At 39.2% G+C, this 21,678-nt stretch overlaps 2 protein-coding genes across 5 annotated transcripts in view; both read left to right on the plus strand.

Annotated features, from left to right (window-relative positions):
- sez6l2 (seizure related 6 homolog (mouse)-like 2) overlaps nucleotides 1-14,201 on the plus strand; it is a 23,355-nt gene extending 9,154 nt beyond the window's left edge. For 3 of the 4 annotated variants that reach the window (XM_034212958.1, XM_034212956.1, XM_034212959.1), the window contains exons 6-19: nucleotides 1,098-1,290; nucleotides 2,961-3,146; nucleotides 3,651-3,834; nucleotides 4,313-4,476; nucleotides 5,114-5,308; nucleotides 6,904-7,042; nucleotides 7,936-8,132; nucleotides 8,252-8,446; nucleotides 10,127-10,321; nucleotides 10,421-10,612; nucleotides 10,900-10,938; nucleotides 11,999-12,116; nucleotides 12,694-12,805; nucleotides 12,933-14,201. In XM_034212958.1, the coding sequence (XP_034068849.1) occupies nucleotides 1,098-1,290; nucleotides 2,961-3,146; nucleotides 3,651-3,834; nucleotides 4,313-4,476; nucleotides 5,114-5,308; nucleotides 6,904-7,042; nucleotides 7,936-8,132; nucleotides 8,252-8,446; nucleotides 10,127-10,321; nucleotides 10,421-10,612; nucleotides 10,900-10,938; nucleotides 11,999-12,116; nucleotides 12,694-12,805; nucleotides 12,933-12,962 (2,139 nt within the window). In that variant the 3' untranslated portion in view covers nucleotides 12,963-14,201. The remainder of the gene's footprint in view (nucleotides 1-1,097; nucleotides 1,291-2,960; nucleotides 3,147-3,650; nucleotides 3,835-4,312; nucleotides 4,477-5,113; nucleotides 5,309-6,903; nucleotides 7,043-7,935; nucleotides 8,133-8,251; nucleotides 8,447-10,126; nucleotides 10,322-10,420; nucleotides 10,613-10,899; nucleotides 10,939-11,998; nucleotides 12,117-12,693; nucleotides 12,806-12,932) is intronic. The other variant, XM_034212957.1, reaches the window with a different exon arrangement.
- Nucleotides 14,202-15,284: 1,083 nt separating this feature from the next.
- On the plus strand, nucleotides 15,285-20,998 carry kctd13 (potassium channel tetramerization domain containing 13). Its single transcript, XM_034213000.1, has 7 exons — nucleotides 15,285-15,710; nucleotides 16,861-17,121; nucleotides 18,003-18,172; nucleotides 18,347-18,436; nucleotides 18,574-18,626; nucleotides 18,786-18,981; nucleotides 19,256-20,998. The coding sequence occupies exons 2-7, from the start codon at nucleotides 16,884-16,886 to the stop codon at nucleotides 19,487-19,489; spliced, it is 981 nt and encodes a 326-aa protein (XP_034068891.1). The 5' UTR covers nucleotides 15,285-15,710; nucleotides 16,861-16,883; the 3' UTR covers nucleotides 19,490-20,998.
- The last annotated feature ends 680 nt before the right edge of the window (nucleotides 20,999-21,678 follow it).

The following is a 21,678-nucleotide window of genomic DNA, read 5'->3' on the forward strand; positions in this document are numbered from 1 at the left end:
GGGTTTCTTTAGGAGAGGGTTTACTCTTGCCTCCTTGAGACTGTTTGGAAAGTGACCAGAAGTTAGAGAAGTGTTGATGAAATGGGTGAGAAACGGTAGAATATCAGGAGCGATAGTCTGAAGGAGGTTTGAAGGGATAGGGTCCAGAGGACAGGTGGTAGGGCGGGCAGAGGTAATGAGGGTAAGAACCTCACTTGGAGAGAGAGGGGAAAAGGAGGTCAGTCCCAGGACGGCAAGACAGAGAATGTCGTTTTGGTCAATTGAATTACCAAATCAGAATCCAAAAATACTTTCAGAAAAACATGCTGAAAGTCTTATTACAAATATAACAAACAGGAGTAACAAAACCACAAAATGAACTAACCTTTAAAACACAAAAATCTTACCTAACAAATGAGAAAAATAAACGTAGGCTGCAGGCTTCTTAACGTAAAACAGGAGAAAACTAATAATCCAAAAGAAAAAGAGTTTTGCACTCCTGAGAAAATAAATCGTGTCTACAAAGACAGGTTTAGCAGCTTTTCTTCCTACAGTCTCACAGCAGAAGAGAAGGACCGGTATACGGTCAAATGTAGGTACACAGCACAACAGGACAGAGATGGGAGTAGGAGAAGTTGAGTCAGAGAGCGGCCGAGGAACTGCACGGCTGCAGCTTAATATGCTCCCGTCTCCTCAGGTGGACCAATCAGCATGCAGAAGGTAGCTAAACAGCTAACGGGCACCACCTGCTTGCTCCCTAACACACACACACACACACACACACACACACACACACACACACACACACACACACACACACACTCACAGACACAGGAGGGAAAAATACACACACAAATGACCTAACGACCCAGGGTCGTAACAGACATACACGACTTAAAAGACGGAAACATAATACATCTTATCATCAAATTGTATTAGGACCATTTCAAACAACTCACTTTCTATTCAATGTTTTCATTTGTTCATCTTAAATGTGCATTATTATAACTATGATGATGTCATACGTTTGATTAGGCTGTATATTTATGTATGAATTCCCTTGTAATTTACAGGTCAGGTTACATGTCATTACAGCACTTCTTCTTTTATTCCTCCAGGTGAGGAAGGTAAACCTGTCTAAGAAAGAGTCTCTGACCATCATGGGTCATGGAGGTTCAGGACCAGAGCTGTTAGCCAATGAGACCCTGATGAGGGAGGGTCAGGTGATTCGCAGCACAACCAATCAGGTGTACATACACTATCGCAGCCTCCGACAGTCCAACCACGGCGTGTTCAGCCTCCACTATCAAGGTAAACCGACTGTTCTGCATTCATTATGAAAATAGAAATGACAGGTCTTCCCTTGGATCTATTTTCTCTCGTTTAAATGCGTATTTCAAAGCATAAAAGCATCGTAAATATGCCAATGGATATAGACAGAAAAAAATGCTCAAAAATCCAAGGACTGTTTTTTACATTTTGCTAACTCTTGATTTCTCTAACTTGTGACATTATCCATAGAGTTTAAAGCAAGCTAATATCTTCATTCTTCAGTGTGTTCTCTGAGCCCTCAAGCGACACTGAGCTCTTTACTGTGGGTTAAGTTCAATCAGGAGAAACAGATTAAGAATGAATAACAACTTTTAATCAAGAACGAAGAAAGCAACAGAGAAAATGTTCAGTTTCAAAATGAGGACCCATGGTGATAAGGCACGTTTATTTATACAGCACCTTTCAACACAAGGCGATTCAAAGTGCTTTACAAAAATGAAAAACATTAAGAGCATTAAGAAATAGTGAAGATGGATCCTGCTCTGCCAAGTCACCTGGGACGATCGGGGAGGAGGAGGAGGAGGAGGAGGAGGAGGAGGAGGAGGAGGAGGAGGAGGAGGAGGAGGAGGAGGAGGAGGAGGAGGAGGAGGAGGAGGAGGAGGAGGAGGAGGAGGAGGAGGAGGAGGAGGAGACAGAATGGCAGCGCAACAGAGATCTCAAGATTAAAAGATCAATCCAGCTGATAATTTCACAGAATATGAAAGGTCAACTGAATGGTCAGAAAAACATGTGAGAGTTTTGACAGCATGATAGTCTAGCAGTGCTTCTCAAAGTGTGGTCCGCGGACCACTGGTGGCCCGTGAGCGCCCCCTAGTGGTCCGTGAGTATATTGGTAACATTTCACATTTGAAATAAATAAATACATTTAAGTTTTCCGCACTCTCGTGGGACTATCTCCACAATGGAGCGAGCTTAAGTTCCACTTGTGATTGCATGATATAGCCCATTTCAACACCTTTGTCACACATGTTGCCACCTGTTTGTACCATTTTCAGGCGATTTGTAATCTGTTCTAGATCAACTATGTGTTTTTGGATATTTGTGGAGTTGGTGGTCCGCAAGTGTTTTTTTATTGGTTAAGTGGTCCTTGGTATAAAAAAGTTTGAGAAACACTGGTCGAGAGGGGCAAAGAGTAGACATTCACCAGTAGAAGAATACATTGGAAATATGAAGGGAAATATGTCCATTTTGTACCTTTCATTTGAAAATAATAATAATAATCTTTATTTCTATAGTACCTTTGATACAATAAGTGCAGTTCAAGGTGCTTCACATAGACATTTCACAGAACATTGATATCACACAGAATACAGTTAGCATTTAAAAACATAAAATACATTTAAATTAAAGGTACAACGATGAAATTGTGCAATAAAAGGAGGATAATTCAAATTCAACACACAATCAGGTGACAGGTTAAAATGCTAAGCAATGCATTGAGAAAGTGCAGCAGAGCGCAGGAGTTTGCTTTCTAAAAGGCTAAATTGTACAAATGTGTTTTGAGTTTCTTTTTGAAAGACTTCCACCGAGCTTGCCTCCCTGATGTCTACAGGTATTTTTGTTCCATAGCTTTGGGGCATAGTTAATGAAAGCTGCGTCACCAAACTTCTTTTAAAATGAATATTATTGACTTCCTGTTTCATCCACAGCCTTCCTGCTGTCCTGCCCGTTTCCTCAGTCTCCTGAGAAAGGCGGAGTGACAGTGACAGACATCCACCCTGGAGGCCAGGCCCACTTCCACTGTGATCCAGGTTTCCAGGTCCGCGGCCATGAGGTTTCTACTTGTGTCAACACAACACAACCTCACTGGAGCACCTCTGAGCCCCAATGTGTCGGTCAGTTTACTCAGTTTCATACAACACTGAACATGTTACTAACTCAGCATCCGGGGCATCCTCCCCAGAGTTGTTGTGTCTCTCATCTGGCAGGTTCTTAATAATAAAGGTTACATCTGGATTATGAGTCACCTGTTGCGGTAGTCCAGCCCACCTTATTTTTGGAGGCACGTAGATGATTTTTGACACCCTCCATCTTTTTTATATATGTTCACATTATCATTTTTGAGTTTTGGGCTGTCCATGTTGTTATTTATGATCTTTTTTAGTCAAAACCCACAAGATGTATTGCATGTCTGTCCGTCCTGAGAGGGATCCCTTCTTTGTTGCTCTCCCTGAGATTGTTTTCCCCGTCAATTGTGGGGGTGTCATTGGGAGATTGTCCTTGCCTGAGACGAACGTGTAATTTGTGATAATCGGCTTTATAAATAACATTTGATTGATTGATTGGTTGTTAAAGTGTCGAATTTTGGAGAGTGATTCGTGGGATGTTATTGTCCTCAGCTGTGTCATGTGGAGGGTGGATTCGCAATGCAACAGTCGGCCGGATTCTGTCTCCAACCCCTCCATCTGTCAGTAACCACAGCAATGGAAATAACCTGAGCTGCCACTGGCTGATCGAAGCCAAAGAGGGGCACAGACTCCACCTGCACTTCGAGAGGATCGCGCTGGATGAAGACGATGATAAGTACGTTTGTGTTTCCACTACTTTGTGTATCGAAGAATCCGTTTTTGTTTACTCTGGTTTTAGGGTACGTACTGTTACTGTATACAACTATTGATTTAAAATCAAGTTATTTTTGATCAGAATCAGAAGCAGGTTTATTACCAGGTAGGTTGACACGTTTATGAGGAATTTGACTTGGTGTTACATAAGTAAAACAAAAATTCAAAACACAGATAGAAAACTATTTTAAGAAAACTATAATAACTAAAAAAATATTAAAAAGTATAGTAAAATATAGCAGTATTTACATTGAAATGGAATTGGAATAAAATATAAAATATGTGCAGTAATTAAAAAACAAGATATTGTGTACATTGATGTGAATTGCCTTCAATCTGCTCACCGAGCACATTGATGCGACACATTCACACACTGATTATAACGCTTCCCTCTCTTCTTCAGCCTGACATTAGGTGTGTTTATGATGTGTTCCCCTCAGGTTAATAGTGCGCAGTGGAAACAGTTCCCTGTCTACACCGCTCTTTGACTCAGACCTGGATGATGTCCCGGAGCGTGGGCTGCTGAGTGAGAGCTCCACGCTGTACCTGGAGCTCACCGCCGACTCTTCCTCCATCCCTCTGCTGCTGGCGCTGCGATACGAGGGTGAGCAGAGGGAAAACACAAAGGCAGTGTGTCCTCCTAACCTCCTTATTGTATGATATGTATCAGTATTCTACCTGATAAACAAGTAAGATGTGTTTTCTAATTATAGGAATTGAAAAGGTGACGTTTCTCTTGTTACAGGTTCTTTTAATCTCTAGAATCATTGTGAAAGGTTATCATTTTTATAATTTGGATTGTCTATATTTTATTATCTTCTATACACACAACCACCTTAGCATGTCTGTGCATCCTGGAAGAGGGATCTCTCTTCATCATTTATAGATAATTTAGGTAGATATGCAATGAATATTATATTTAAAAAGAGAGGGGGGCCGTCTGGAATACCAAGGCTATTTTCTCATGAATGTGTTGTTTTGCTTTAGCGGGCCATAATGAGCCACATACGTGCTCACAGTCTGCCAAACTGCAGTGGGATTTATTTTAGGCTTTGGAGATGTTCACTACTTGAGCTTTTAGCGCCTTACACCTGGGCTTTTTCTAGCCAAGAGGGTGTTAGATTGTGAAAAGTGGCTTCCTCCTCAATTAAAGGGGTAGAGCAAGGGTACCAAGGAACAGGGAAACCCTTTGTCCAGATCATACACACATGCAACGAGTCCTCTTTGTTTGTCTTTTTCAGCTTTCGATGAGGAACACTGCTGGGAGCCCTACATGCCCCATGGAAATTTCAGCAGCAGTGACATCACATATCAGCTGGGCACCACTGTTGCCTTCACCTGCTCTCCAGGCTTTGTGATGGAGCAAGGTTCAGGGACCATTGAGTGTGTCGACCCCAGCAATCCTCACTGGAATGACAGCGAGCCTGTGTGCAAAGGTAAGATTCAGAACATGGTTGTGTTTTCAATAAGTAAATGAAAACAGATGTCTTTTGTTTCTGGGCTACTTTTACGATTTAATGAGGCCCCTTTTGTGCTTCTTGGGATTTCCCCTTTCCTTTAGTGTGTTATATAGGTTTTAGTGCATGTAAATGGTCTGCAAAGGCTCAAACCCCAAATTTCTCGTGAGAGGGAGTTTCTCTCCCACACACCCCCTCCCTGCCCAAACTGCCTCAGTTAGCCCCATTTGTTTACTTCAGCGACATAGTGACATCACTATGTAACACTCGTTCTTCTATTGGCTAGTGCTCTAACACATTGTTCGTGAAAGTCTAAGGGGCGGAACATCTCCAAGGGGTTAACCAATCACAACAGAGCCGGCCAGCTAACGGTCAGCCAATCAGAGCAGACTGGGCTCTGGTTTCAGACAGAGGGTGAAAAGAGGTGCTGCAGCACAGGCAGTCTGAGAAACATAAAGAGCTTTTTGAACGTTAAGGCATGTAAACATGTCACAGTAGAGGCACAAAATACATTTTGAAACCAAAACATATAATAGGGTCTCTTTAACTAAATCTAAATATTCTTAATTCCAAAACTTTTCTAAGTTTGAGAAAGTAATTTGATTCATTTATATTCAAAGAGTTGAGTGGGTGATTGAAGCATCAAGATGTTGTAGCTGCAGCCACGCTGACTGTGTCATCTGCTGAACTGCTGTCATGCTGTGAAAAGTGAGAGCAAGTGAGAGATGTAAATAAAACTGGCAGAGACACTCCAACAGGTGCTAGAGTTTAACTAAGTGAAATACATTCAGAAAGCCATATGTTGTGCAGCGTTTCTGCTTGTAACTCATTCTGTTCTGTCAGAGTGGAAGCTGTTTCAAAATGAGGCATCAGCTGTTGCGTTCCTATCTGATTGTTAATATTTTATTCTGCTCATATCTGCCCGACTGTTATGCTCCCATATAATATTTTTCACAAATGTTGTGGTCATGATCTCAAGAAAGTGTGTGTGCGAAACTTTCACGCATTGTTTTATTCCATCTCATGTTGCTGTAAACAAACCTTACTCCACAACCGATGGCCACTTGTGTGTTCGCATTTGTGCTTCGTATGAGAGAAAGACCTTCCGGTGAATTCAGCTGCATCCTCCCAACAAAAAACGAAAAAGATCTGAAATAGAAGTGCTGAATTTGGCTCTTATCGATGTTATTTGCACCTTAGAGGTGCCATCTCCCGACTGAAACAACTACCTTACTGTTTTTGTTTTATTTCTGCAAGGATAGGTTTCTCGAAGTAACAAGGCTATGGTGTCAAAATGATCATATTCTTTCATTGGACAGCCTTAGCCGCAGAATAGTTAATACAGATAACACCATAGATCAACACAATGTGTCGCTAATACAAGTTTACACAAGCCATTCCTTATGATACCCTATACTCTTCGGCACAGTCTCTATTATGTCTCCTTGATCATTTTTCTCTTACTTATTTTCTCTCTCTTCATTAATAACTTGTTTTTTTCCAGTTGCTCTTCTTTTTCCGGCTTCTGTTGTTATTTCATCGGCCCTTTCATCGTTCTCTCCTCTCCTCTGCAGCTCTGTGCGGAGGGGAGCTGACGGAGCCGGCCGGCACCATCCTGTCTCCTGATTGGCCACAGAGCTACTCCAAAGGGCTGGACTGTGTATGGCAGATCCATGGCAACGAGGAGAAACGCATTGAACTGGATGTCCAGATGTGAGTTTTGATACTTGAAGTTGTTGGCAATGAATACGTTTCCAACCATGTTTGATTTGTGTGCCTTTGAATGTATATCTAAATAGATGAAATGTTATGTTGCAAAAAATCAGCACACATATTTCATCACATAATCCCTTTACATTACATATTGTTAGAGATTTAAAGGGATATCTGGTCCGCTTTTCAAATCTCCGCGCGTCCCTATCAAGCTGGTTAATACAGGAAGGAATCCAGAGCTACCAAGTAACCGTTAATCTACTTTAATGGTAATATGACAATGCAATACAATCAATACAGTACAAATTCAATACAGTTCATCTTTGGGATCCCGAATTTACCTGCACGTGAGCCAGCTAGAGGAAAGAGGCTGAACACCGCGTGTGTGTCTGTGTTTATACTCTTTGACAATGGGAGGAGTTATCAGATCCTCCCATTTGGACCTCCTTGATTGGCAGCCCCAAATATCCCTAACACCTTAGACCTTAGGTTTCCCCAATCACTGTAGCTAGATCTAAGTTGAATGCAAATCAAGACATGCTCTCACCTTCCCCCATCTTCCTTTGTCCTCAAAAACACATGTCAACAGGCCCCAAATCCAGCTCACAGTTTTACCCAAATTATTCCCATTTTAAGCTTATCCATAGTTTGCTAACATGAATAAATACAAATATTTCACTACAATATGTAGCTTTTAATCTTTCATTTTGCTGAATTGATATACTCACTAAGCCTAAAATGTACCATATTACCTTTTAACGGATTGCACATAGATTATACTGAATGTCTTTAGTGCCTATATGTTAATTCCACCTGAAAATGAAAGGTAGATACCACAATATCTAATCATTGAAACCTAATTGCCCTTTTTATTCTTGTCTTTCTTCCTAAAGTTTAAATATCCGCCAGACTGATGTGCTGACCGTGTTTGACGGGCATGACCTCACGTCCCATGTGATCGGACAATACCTGGGATCAAAGGAGCGTTTCCAGGTCTCGTCCAGGGGGTCAGAGGTCACCATCCAGTTTCAGAGCGACCCCGATGATTCCAGTTTCATCCTGAGTCAGGGATTCCTCATTCATTACCATGGTAAGTACGATCCTAAAGACACTTGGTTCATTGCTCATTGTAACAGTGAGATAAGAGGGTCTTGAAGATCCTGAGGGTTCGAATGCCTTTCCTTTTTGCTCTGTGTCTGTGTCGTGCAGAGGTTGAGCCAAATGACACCTGCCCGACTCTCCCTCAAATCGACTTTGGCTGGATCAGCTCGTCCCACTCGTCCCCCGTGAGAGGAAGTGTGCTGACCTATCAGTGCCAGCCGGGGTACGACATCAGCGGATCGGACATCATTACCTGCCAGTGGGACCTCTCCTGGAGCAGCAGTCCTCCTACGTGTGTCAAAGGTGAGACAAGAAGTGGGAGATACTGTACGTTAACTCATTAAAGGAATAGTGTGGATTCTTTGAAGTAGGGTAGTATGAGATAATTACCTATAGTGAGTGTATTACCTACAGTAGATGGCCATTAGCACGTTTGGAGAAACAGACAAGAGTATCAGCACAGAAGAATAGCTGTGGACGGTGGCAGCAGCAAAACATATTTAAAAAGGTCCACTTTAAGCCACATGTGTCAAACTCATGGCCCGGGGGCCAAATCAGGCCCTTGGTGGATTTAATTTCGGCCCGCAGGATCATTTTTAATTACTATTAGATCTGGCCCGCCGGTATATTGCACGCACACCTTCACTCAATCCTGAGGGTTTCCTCCTCTCAGAGCCTGAGCCCAAACATTGATGAACTTGCACCCAAGATGAGATGCCAAGTATCTGCTTGAACTGGCATCACAGAGCAGCACACTGAGTTTAAATTGATGTTTCCTTCTGCACTTTTTCTCTCATGACAACAGGGCATGTTTGGTTTTTTCTTTGAGGGAAATAGTTTTTTTGAAGCTGTTGTTGGCCTGTGGGAAAATGTAATCATAAGAAATGACTCCTGAAAAGCTGCGGATAGAGCCATAAGAAATTAATGCAACTGATTATTTAATGTTTAATGTTGTTTTTATAGGCAATAATTTAAGCTTTGTTAGTTCCAGGTTTAATATGTGCAATAAGTTCATTTCAATAAGTTTTACAATAAACATTGAACCAGTCCGGCCCTCGACTAGTACCCATTTTTCTTATTTTGGCCCACTGTGTATTTGAGTTTGACACCCCTGACTTAAAGAATATACAGTATATCAGTATAACTGTGCACTATATTTTGAATATTTTCACTACTTTGCTGTCAGACAGCCCTTTGTGACGGAGAACTGAAGCTGTTATCTATGTGTAGCGGCTAAAACCAAAAACAAATAAAACAATAACTAACTCAAAAATAAAACTGCCTCGGAGGACCAGATGCCGAATTTTACAAAGGGAATAATCCATTGTCCAGGCAAGAATATCGTACAGCTTATTTTCTTTTCACATATAAATAAGCCATTTCCGGTGCCAAATCAAACCTCAACTTGTCTCCAATAAACACCAAAATCAACTAGTTCCCAAAGCTGCCTTCATAAAAAGTCATAAACAACTACTCTAACTGAAGCAATACAACTAAATCCATTTGCTATTTACAAAAGCGATAAAATGGATGCAACTCGATAAATAGCTTTAACAATATGCTCTCACCAAAGCCACCAGACTCCCTGATAAAAGCAGCGGTAAACCAGCGACTTTCAAGCTCCATAATGTGAAATGAATGTTTTTTCTTCAATGGAGTCTGGTGGCTTTGTACATAGAATACCTGACTATGGTTAAACGCTTCATACCGACCATTGTGTCTTGAAATGTGTTTTAGGTTGACATGTCAAATCTGTCCAGGGACTACAGATGAAAAAATATCCTCTTGGCTAACTCTGGTATCTGTAAGATTAGGTGAATAGATAGAGTGAACAGTTTGCTGTGGTGGTTTCAGTTTTTCTATTTGTCATAACACATCCAGGTTTTTCACTTTGGTAGAAATCATTCAATGCATTCATCTCCCATGTTGCTATGCTCCTCTGTCCGTTGCATATAACTAAATGTCCCACTCTGTCCCCCACAGTCCAGCAGTGTCCTGACCCAGGAGAGGTGGTAAACGGAGCGCGCTCAGTGCGACCCGAGGCAGGTTTCGCAGTGGGGACAGTCGTTCGTTTCTCATGTAACCAGGGTTACCAGCTGGAGGGTCCAAGCCAGATCTCCTGCCACGGACGAGACACCGGCACCCCCAAGTGGAGCGATCGTAGCCCCAAGTGTGTCTGTGAGTCCCTTTTCTTTACTTCTTATGTTTATGATTTTATAGCTGCTAAATAAATGCAAAAACATGACTATGGTTTGTTGTTTGTATGTGATTGAACAGTAAAATATGACCCCTGCCCAAACCCTGGCGTTCCTGACAATGGTTACCAAACCTTGTACAAGCACAACTACCAGGCTGGAGAGACTCTGCGTTTCTTCTGTTATGAAGGATACGAACTCATCGGCGAGGTCATTATCAGCTGCGTACCCGGCCACCCCTCTCAGTGGAACAGCCCGCCGCCTTTCTGCAAAGGTGAAGGTTGTGATTGTGTTTGGAGGTTGTTGGAGGAACCGACGAGGAACTGAACAATGCTTCTCATTCTCTGGTCCAGATATGAATTAGTGAGGTTATGTTTTTAATACTAGCTGTCTTTAGCAATGTTTAAGCTCAAGGTTTGTTCAAAATGATGCTTTATGCTCTTGCCTCTCATTTCTTTATTAAGACGGAATCGATCTGAATACAAATACTGTATGTTAATGCAATCCTTGAGGACTTCCCTATGAAATGTATTTGACTTCTCTTTCCTTCCCCTCGCACAGTGGCATATGAGGAGCTTTTGGATGATCATAAATTAGAAGGTGATTTGTCTTCTCCTATTTTTTACGTGTCCTTTATAAATCATACTTAAAGCTGTTACATTTAGAATACAAATCCCTTATTTAGCCGCCCTCACGTGCTATTAAAAACCACAGTATAATAGAGGCTGCTATGTAAAGTAACCATTGTTTGTATTGTGTACACTGGGACAGTGTAATCCTCCTTTAAATTAATATAATGTATCATCTTGTCATTTTTGACCAGCAGAAATAGGCTCTTATATGAGCGACCAAATCCACTTGCTGCGATCTTTCAATCAGTTTGTCACTCGCACAAACACACAACATGACACATCAAACCTTTAGAGCAGGGGTGTCCAAACTACGGCCCGGTGGCCAAATGCGGCCCGCGGACCATGTTGAATCGGCCCTCAGCAAATTAAAAAAGTATAATGTAATACGGCCCACAAATGAAACTTGTGCTTGTCTTATATTGTACTTCTTAAATATAAATGTAAACATATAATACACAGTAGTATTCATGTGTTAATAAGACCACTTTTCAAATACATTCAGTAAATTAAAGTTGGAAACATTTTCTAACATATCTTAGTTGATAATATAACAAGCTTGAAATACACCCTTCCTATTTCTCCTTATTATAATCCATCTGAGGCTTCCGTTTTAAGGGATGAGCTGCCAACATTGACAAGCATAATTTACCTACATCTGATTGATTTTGCTAACTTATAACTGAACTTATGAGGCAATATACCTCTAGTGAGTGGCCCAGCCCTTCGTATATTTGTCTCTATGTGGCCCTCTGTGAAAAAAGTTTGGACACCCCTGCTTTAGAGCATTAAATAACATTGTATATAACAACGGACATCAGTAAATCTGTGTTTCTCTGAAGCATCTATCTCAGTTCCCCAATTTAGATTATGAAAGTGATTGGTGCTCCAAAACTAAGAGTTGCTTCAGATTTAGCAGCCTCTTTTTAATGTTTTATATCGTATTAACTTGTCCAAATCAATAGTGCATTGTGAGCAGTAACACCCCACGGTTAGTGAACATTTTTAATTTTGTGGTGACTATTCCACAGTGTCCCAGTCTTTCGAGCCGTCCCATCAGATCCTGAGTGAGAACATCGCTTTGGCAATAATTCTGCCAATAATCCTGGTCATCCTGCTGATTGGAGGAATTTACATGTACTATACGAAGTAAGTACTCTTGTATTTATTCCTTGATCAATTTGTAACACCGCTTTTACACTGGAAAAAATGCTGCTCCAAAAACAAGTTAAACAATAATGAAAACAAGCTGTTTTCACTTGAAATAAGTACAAAACTCTGCCAATAGAGCAAGTGAAAATGTGCTTGGTTAGATTTCTTGAAATAAGAAGGGATATTTAGATAAATCAGATCTTGTAATTAGCTGGGGAAACTTATTTTGAACTATATTTGACCAGAATCAGGAAATGTTGTGCTACAATATAAGCCGCAAATGCTCAAAAGTTGGTGATCTTCTAATAAATATGTAAAGAAATATGTTTCATCTGAGATACGACTCAAAATAAGATTATTTGACTTAACAAGATGATGCATTGTCTAAAAACAAGACCCGATATCTCACTGCATTGTTACTTCTGACGTGTCTTATATCAGGTGTAAAGACATATTCTGACTAGATATTAGACAAATGTACTTGGCAAGATTTCGAGTTTTTGTAGTATACTTTTCTTCAGCTCACTTTATGTATAAACTTTTCTCAATGTAAGTGTATTTGTTCCCCTCCCAGCATCTGCAGACTAGAGTGGAAGCCGCTCTTCTGGAAGTCTCTCTCTCACACACACTCGTACAGTCCCATTACGGTCGAGTCCGACTTCAACAACCCTCTTTATGAGGCAGGTGTAAGTATAAGGCTGATGCTTGACATGTTTTCTGGCCTTATCAACTTTGTTATTCACATTTGACTACATATCAACTAAAATAAAGTCTTAAATTGTTGTTTTACTGATTGATTTCTTACTCCCACAGGACACGCGGGAGTATGAAGTATCAATTTAGAGGAGAAAACGTCTCGGTGAGAGTTGAACACCGCAGGAAGATTCAATTATTTTGGACGAGAAATGTCTGAGGATTATAAGGCCTCACTCCCCTTTTATCATTATTTTCTAACTTTTTTACGTTTTACCATCACTGTATCTCTGGTTTATCAGTTTGTGGAAGTGCTTTATTCTTGATTTGTTGCACTGATGTGGTGATTTGCCAAATGTGGGTCCTACTTCACGGTCCAACTGTCTGTATCACTAGGACTGGTGCCTTATGAAGGGTAAGAAATGGATAACAAAGGGAACTAATAGCAGTGTGGGAGGCATAGGTTAAGTGTAAAAGGGTGTTGTTGAAATGTATCTATTTATTAAGTTACATTATTATGAGGCCGAAACATCAGAGAACTTGGCAATACTTTATTTGTTACTATCAAAAGAGCATACACAGTGAATGTTTTTCTTTCATCATAACAGTTGTACATTATACAAAGTGTTACAGTTAAAGGGAAAAATACTTTCATTTCAATCATGAGAAAAGTTTGATCAACTCAGTTATTTTCTCTCTGTGTAACACACACACACACACACACAGAAAGTGAATGTAAATATTTGACTTAATATTGATTGAGGTTGATATATATACTAAACTATATATATAAGCCTCATATATACACTTACATGGTGGTGGGAGGTTATATATTTTCATTATATATTTAATGAAAATTCAGTGCCAAAATATAATGTTAAATAATTTAATGTCTCTAAGTGTTTCATCTGTTATTGCAATACTGTTCAAAAAAGCAGTTTATTTTATTCTTCGCTGTTTCTGGAGTGCACCGTCACCCAGTGTCACATGACATGTAAGACTAGGTGAGGACATGAATGTCATTATGCTTAGAGCATGCACTGATTGTAAATGATATTGCTTCTGCTCAAATCTTGCCATTATCATTATAGTTATCGACAGTTATCATTGTTATCAGATTTGATGTTGTATGCACTATGTTGATGAAAAATTACAAACTTGGCTGCTTGCTGTGATGCATTATGTATTTATTTACAACTGATTGTTTGAACAGTGAATGTTTTCTCATTCACTGTGCCAAATGGAGGATCCTGGAGACTGTTGCTTTGTAGATTTAATTATTCTCTTATCACCAGTAGCATTTCTTTGCTTCATATATGAATACACTCTTTTGAAGGCGGTAAATTATTTGCTGAACTGGAAATAAAGTCTCTGTTGAATGGTGTAAAACGTGTGAGAAATGGGCTTTTATTTGTCAATGCTATACCAATACATTCTGTGCATGCAAAGAACATGCACCATACTGATATATTGAATCCAAAACATATAGGAGAGTGGGAAAGTTATTTTGTTTTAGAGATCATTTTGAACTTGTATGGCCTTTTTCTCATAGCTAAAAGGCTATGGGCTAAAGTAAATAATAATTAAGAGAATACATTATCTGTATTATTCCCACTGAAGAATGTGGAGCTGTGTTCTCTACAAAGGAAGGGTCGAGTTATCCAGATATGTTATACTATATTTAGAAATAAATACTCTGTTATAATTACATTTTTTGGTTGTTGTTTTTTACTTTAAATAAAAATACTAAAGAATGATCAAATAAATGAATTATAGTTGGGTAAAACAAATACAAATGTTTAACTCTAAAATGTAGTAGAGTAACATAATCAGGTTGTGGAAAAACTAAGGTCATAGTTTTCTTTTGGTTCAGTTAGACTACATTGTTTTGAAAGTCTTTACCGGAAGTTGTAGAATGTTCTCATGTCTGCATTGACGCTAACTTTATAAATGTAGTATTCCATTATGACCACTGGAGGGCGGTAAACACGGATGACTATACTTTCAAGCAACTGTCATTCCGCTTGATACTAAATCTTCAAGGTAAGAATAGACTAATCACCACATTAGAAAAGTATTGAAAATGTTAATTGTTGTTATTTGCAATAATAACAGTATAACATTTGTTTTTTATTATTTAGAAAAAAGGATTATAGGGATATTAGTCTGCGTTGGCCATAGCTGTAGTTCCGCCCTGTGACCACGGGAAGGCAGTATCGACGAGTGATTATAATACACTACACTCTTCATGGAACAGTCACTAATAACGAGCGAATGATACATGTTGTTGTTTTATATCTGGTATATATTTAGATTGCATACGTTGAGGAACCTATGACCCAAGTTGTCCATTGCACAACCACACTGTAGCTGTGTATTATGACATTTGAACCTTTGAACCTTTGAACCTTCCCAGTTTATCACCATTTCCAAGTGGTGGCGCTAAATCACGTGACACGTTGTTTACCTCACACAAAGGTGCAGGAGAAGAAGAAAACAGCGGAACAAGAAGATGTGCGAGTTTCGTTTCCGAGTGACCTAGTTAGCTTCTGCTATTAGCATCAGTTATTATTCTTTATGTCTAACAATGGGATTGTCCGTTCTTAATGTAGCAGCTAGCTTTGTTTGATACCCAGTCTCTGATTGTTCAGACAAGAAGCTAAACAAAACATAGGAGGATTTCTATCTTGTAGCTTGGCTAAAGGGGATAGCCGTTGTTAGCCTCTTTTATTTAGATATTGCGATTAAAATGTGTTGTCAAACGATAGCTGTGTTGTAAATTCACTGTGTGTGGTTAGGGTTAGCTGGCTAGCTGGTTATCGATTGCTGGCTGATCAACGCTTGGCTATCTTCGTTAAGCTAGGTTCACTCCTGCAGCTCCCTTGGATGTTCACTGTGGTAAGTACCATTTATTATATGATAATACTTTTACTACATTGATTGGTAAGCATAAATCATTTCCACAACTAACTACATATCAATCCCTTTTTACCTATTGGTACTTGTGGTTATAGCTTAGTTGTTGCTTTACACAATTGTGATTGTGTAATACAATGTCAATATCTTTCTCTAGTATATTTCCATATATTTATGTTGCCTAGTGAGCTTGTCTATTGGAGAGAATTCACGTGTATTCACTCTTTTTTTTACATTGTGTATTATTTAGATACTATTGTGATATATGTCTGTTCAACTTTGAATTTGTGTTATATGTGTATCTTATTCTACCATTAAAATATTTTAAACTCGTGTGTAATGCTGGACAACTCTACTGCTGTGACAAAATGATGTCCCAATTTGTGATGAATAAAGTGTCTTTCTATCTAATATTATATTATTAAACACCTCACTTTAGTGTTAACTATGGTCAGCTGTAACAGTGGACGTCTGTTGACAGTCAAGGTGCATGCACTATGAAAAATAAGTGTTTTGAAACAGCACTTCCTATATCCCACTGAGAATATCACTTTGCACATAAGGAGTTGGTGATAAGCTTGTTTAAAACAAAATTGTCTGCATTTAATACCCATTTACGGTATTTTTTGCAACATTGTAATGTGTTCGATAAGTAAAAAACGACATTATTAATTGTACAAAACACGCAATGGGTGTGGTTTTAATGAAAATTGGTTATTATTAGGTTTATTGTCCTTTTTGAATTTCACATTAGCAAAGGAATTATTGTGACCGCTTAATTTCTTGCTTCAATTTTATTTCTAGGACTTTTTTTCAGCGTTCAATTGCCTTATTTTACAGTGGGCCTTTTTACCAATTGTTTGCTTCAATTTCATTAAGCAATTTAAATACTTCATGCTGAATGCTGTATATCCTGCTTTTGTGATACAAGAAAAAGGATCATGTCATCGTCCAGTTAACAACAATCGAGTGCTTCAGATTCAGTCATTATATTCATGGTTTACAAACACAGCTCTCAACTAGGATACAACTGAAATAGAATCTATGCACTCTAATGTTAATAATTAAACATTTGTCACTTCTTCTAGTCCAAATGTTCACTAACAAGCCATTATATCCTTCTGTGTTGCAGTCAGGAAGTGACTCTTCGGCCCCATGTCTGCTGAGGCTTCAGTAGGCAGTCATGCTGCTGACTCGGCCCAGTCTGCTAATTCCCAGCCTGCCTTCCACAACTCGGATGAGCTCAGAAATCGAGGTCTGCTCGGGAGCAAGTATGTCAAATTAAACGTGGGTGGCTCCCTGCATTATACAACTGTCCAGACGTTAAGCAAGGAAGACAGTCTGCTGCGGAGCATATGCAATGGAGGAACAGAAGTTTCCATAGACTCAGAAGGTAAGTGGTTGTGTCCTGTAGACACTAAACGCTTCGACTGGATCCATTTGTTATGCTGTAATGTCTTGAAGCATTTGCCACTGATGTCAGCATTTTTAGTATGGATCTATTTTGACTTAATAGAATAGTTGTTTCAGATGCTCTGTTTTGAATTTATATACATACAAGTACTAACTTCATTCTAACATGAGTAGAACCTACAGTTTTAGTATACATTGACAAATAAAATCAAATGTTCTGCAGTGGAGGGCAATTATACAACTCGTGATCTTCAGCAGCGATTCTCAAACTGCTGCAGGTCGAGAGTCGTAAGGGGCGGTGGTCAACCAGCTGATCAGTCTCATATATCTGTTTGTTTTCTTTTCTTTTTGTGTATTTCTGTATCATAGTTTATGTTGTGCACAGAGAGTAACGTCACAGCCACACACACAACATCAACCTTTGTGTGGAAGTTCTTAAGTAGAGGTAATCATAAAGCTCTGTAACACCTGCTAGGTAAAAACATGCAGATGGTGTGGCTTGATGCAGTTATCCAATATTCAATGTTTTATTATGAACATGAGTTTTGAATTTCTATTAAAGCAAAGTAACAGTTTGGCCTGCCAATTCTAAAAAGTAATCGTAATCGGCCAGGCAAATTGAGGTAGGTGCATCTTTAGCTTTTCAAACGTCAAAAATACTGTACTGAGATTTTTAGACAAGGAGTTTGACTCTCACACGCTGACTTTTACTACCAACGTTATCTGGTGTGGTCATGGTGTAACCGACACGATCAGTAGTATCAGAAAGGTGTGTCTTTGTTGGCTGTTTCCCCTTTTTTTTTTAAGAACCAAAGTTGACTGAAAAATGCAAATGACTGAACCATTTTCCTGCTGTCCCAGGTTGGGTCATTTTGGATAGGTGTGGCCGACATTTTGGACTGGTTCTGAACTTCCTGCGGGACGGCTCAGTCCCACTTCCAGAGGATCACAAAGAACTGGATGAGGTTCTGAAGGAGGCGCAGTACTATCGGGTCCAGGGACTCGCGCAGCTCTGCATCAGTGCCATGCAGGTAAGCAGCTACTTTTGAGAATAAACAACAAACTATTCCATATTTGCAGGGGGTATTTAAAATGTGGGGTTTCTCGTTATTTCTGATGTTAAATTGACTTTAATATTAACTTTAACAAGTGTGTTAGTTAGATTTAATGTGTTTTTAAAATCTACTTTCTTTCTTCACCTTCAGAAACAAAAGGATGTTTTTGAAACAGTGTGTCGCATCCCCATGATCACCTCAGCCAAAGAAGAACAGAAAATAATGGCTTCGTGTAGAAAGGTAAATAACTTTTTGTCTCAACTAAATGACAAAGGTGTGATTTATTATGTTTGGAGTGTATGCACAGTTTTCAAAAACATTGTTCCACTGTATACTACTGCTTTATGAGTATTTATACCTGTTTCTTTTCTCTACAGCCGGTAGTCAAATTGCAGAACAACAGAGGGAACAACAAATACTCTTACACCAGGTAAACTTTAAAGCTGACCGTGCACGTTTCTTTAGAGTATAAAAACTATTTCATAAGCCACATGTTTTTCCAAGCTTAATCCGAGTTCACTTCTTGACATTAATTAATTAATCTTTTCAGTTTAAACTAACATGCTCTTTCTCTCTCCCCTTTGTCCAGCAACTCTGATGATAACCTGCTGAAGAATATTGAACTCTTTGACAAACTGGTGCTCCGGTTTAATGGCCGCGTCCTGTTTGTCAAAGATGTGCTTGGGGATGAGATCTGCTGCTGGTCTTTCTACGGAGAAGGCCGCAAGATCGCTGAAGTGTGCTGCACGTCCATCGTCTATGCCACAGAGAAGAAGCAGACCAAAGTAAGTAATGTCTAGTTTGTACAACATGTCATTAAAGCAGTAGTCTGACACCCTTCTAAGGTAAGTATTAATACATTATTAAAACACAAGAGCAAGACTAGCCGTTCCCCCCTTTTTCCAGTCTTTAAGCTAACCTAACTTTCTGTAGCTCTATATTTGAACAGGAAGAAAGCGAATAAGCGTATTTTCCAACATGTTGAGCTATGTCTTAAACCTCTTATTAGTATTTTATTCATTCAAACGCCAGGTCTGAAACTGAATTGATTCTTTCTAGGTTGAGTTTCCTGAGGCCCGAATCTTTGAAGAAACCCTCAATATCCTCATCTATGAGAATGGCAGAGGGTCTGGACCAGGGGGGTTGCACCTTTTAGACGCCAGAGGCTCGGGGGCCTCACTGGACGAAGAGGGGGCTACCGGAGGCGAAAGGCGAGTTAGACGGATCCACGTAAGGAGGCATATAATGCATGACGAAAGAGGGCCCGGTCAACAAACTGTGTATAAGGACTAATAATGTGAAAGCATACTGCACGGAAGAGCGACTTCATGTATGTTCATTTTTTTTCTTCTCGAATGCTAGAATGGAAGAGACGTCCTTGATAATAGCAATAGCTCAGTAGGTAGATATTTCCTTAAATGTCTTGAGACGTCACTGCACAGACATGTAGGAGTCGATGACTGATGTGTAACAGAAGAGACGTTTTGCTTCTGTTTACAAGAAAACAAAATGTGTACATAATTTAAATAGGAAATGTGTAAATGTACCTGGGATGTGAAACTGGCATAAATATTTCTTGGCAAATGTTAAAGGGCATACTATGCAGGATTTGTCGGCTATTTGTAAACACACAGCATAAAAGTTGAACAGAGCTAAAAAAAAAAATTTTTTAAAAATAGTGCAACGGTGGTCGAGTGAGTTAAAGAGTGACGAGTCGAGCAGACCTGCAACGCTTTATCGACGACACAGACCAACCACAGTAGAGAGAGACAGGAAATCTAGCCTCTACCTTATTTGTTTTTATGTCCTGTGCACTGTTTTTGGTTGGGGGCTGGCCACTTCTTCCTAAAGGAAAATCTAATAAGAAAATAGTTCCAGACACCACCTAAAGTGGAACATAAATGATGATCGAGAGATTCTTTGGGTATGAGTCTATACATTGTTGTTATGGAAATCCTGCATAGTATACCTTTCTTAAGGAACCTCCTGCGAGTAACTGAATGGGCCTAAAAACCCAACTCTCACCTCACCTGTTAATGTGGGTGTTAATAATGTGCACTGGCACCCTCCTTTGTGTTTGGCTTATAGGAAATACTGTAAGTCAGTTTATTCAGGTTGTGAAACATCTTTCATTCGTTGGACTGATATGCAGCCTGACAGCGATGATATTCTAACACTGGAATAAAACTGAGTAGCCATTTTTAGGGAGGTTGTCTATAAATGAGATTGTTGAGCAGCTCCATTTTCTTTATTTAAATTATTACTGCTGTTGCTTCAAGATGTTTTATTAATTTATGAACCTAATTTATTGTTTGGTATTTAACTTTTTGTATTGTATGCAATCTTTGTGTTAACTAGTGCTCAAGTGAGTTTAATTTTTGAAATGATACAATGCACTCGATAGCACACACCAGATTTTGAATTGACACCTGTAAATGACTAATGTTTCAAGAAGAACCGTGACCATTTCCTTGAGAACTCATTTTGTTCTGAGCCATGACCTTTCACTTTATGTCTTATACCAAACCACTGAAATTTGCTCACAATAATTGGCCATAGAGTGATGATAAATGCAATTATTACTGGGTTGAATTGAACCTTCATGGAGGTGATACATATTTAATTTCTGATATCCACCAGTATCTTGTGCACACCTAATCACCCTGAAAACAAAACATTGAATGAGAGCAATATATATCTCTTAATAAAGTCCCCTAAGAATACCCTAAAATATGCACTAATATGACTTCCGTCCTATAGTGGTCATGAGAATGTTCTGAATAAATTATTTGTGAAATCCAACTTCAGTTTCTTGGTCTTATTGTTCTCTATTTCCTAAAGTGTATACAAAAGAAAAGGACTCAAACACTTACAGAAAGTAAAAAGTGTGTTTGGTTTTATTTTGCCATGTTATATTTTGGGACCTAGACAATTGCAATTGTTATATTGTTTTTTGTGATTCAACCACACTTGGGGAGCCTTAATAAATTACTGCTCGAATTACAAAACCAATGTAATTGTCAGTGTGTCTTTATTGAATAATCTAATTACTTGTCACTAGTAGTTTCCATATCATCTATTTACTATATACATTTGTTTTATTAGAAAAAAAATCTTTAGCCACCTTATCATGTGACATTATTACTCCAAACAAATACAGCATTGTATTACCACCTATACACGTAGGATGGATCTGTTTTTATTGAATTGTAGTGCATTTTCATTTTGTGGAAATATAGCTCCTAAAAATATGTGACATAATTATATCAAATCAACAATCAATCAATGTTTATTTATATGGCCCAATATCACAAATGTTACATTTGTCTCAGTGGACTTCACAGTTTGTACAGAATATGAATATCAGTATGACAATACGACACCCTCTGTCCTTAGACCCTCACATCGTAGCCTACAAGGAAAAACTTGTCCACACAAGAAACACGGAGCGTCCACACAGCAGCGTAGGGTTTAAGTGCTTT

Source organism: Gymnodraco acuticeps, unplaced genomic scaffold, assembly GCF_902827175.1.
Source record: "Gymnodraco acuticeps unplaced genomic scaffold, fGymAcu1.1, whole genome shotgun sequence".
NCBI classification, from domain to species: domain Eukaryota; kingdom Metazoa; phylum Chordata; class Actinopteri; order Perciformes; family Bathydraconidae; genus Gymnodraco; species Gymnodraco acuticeps.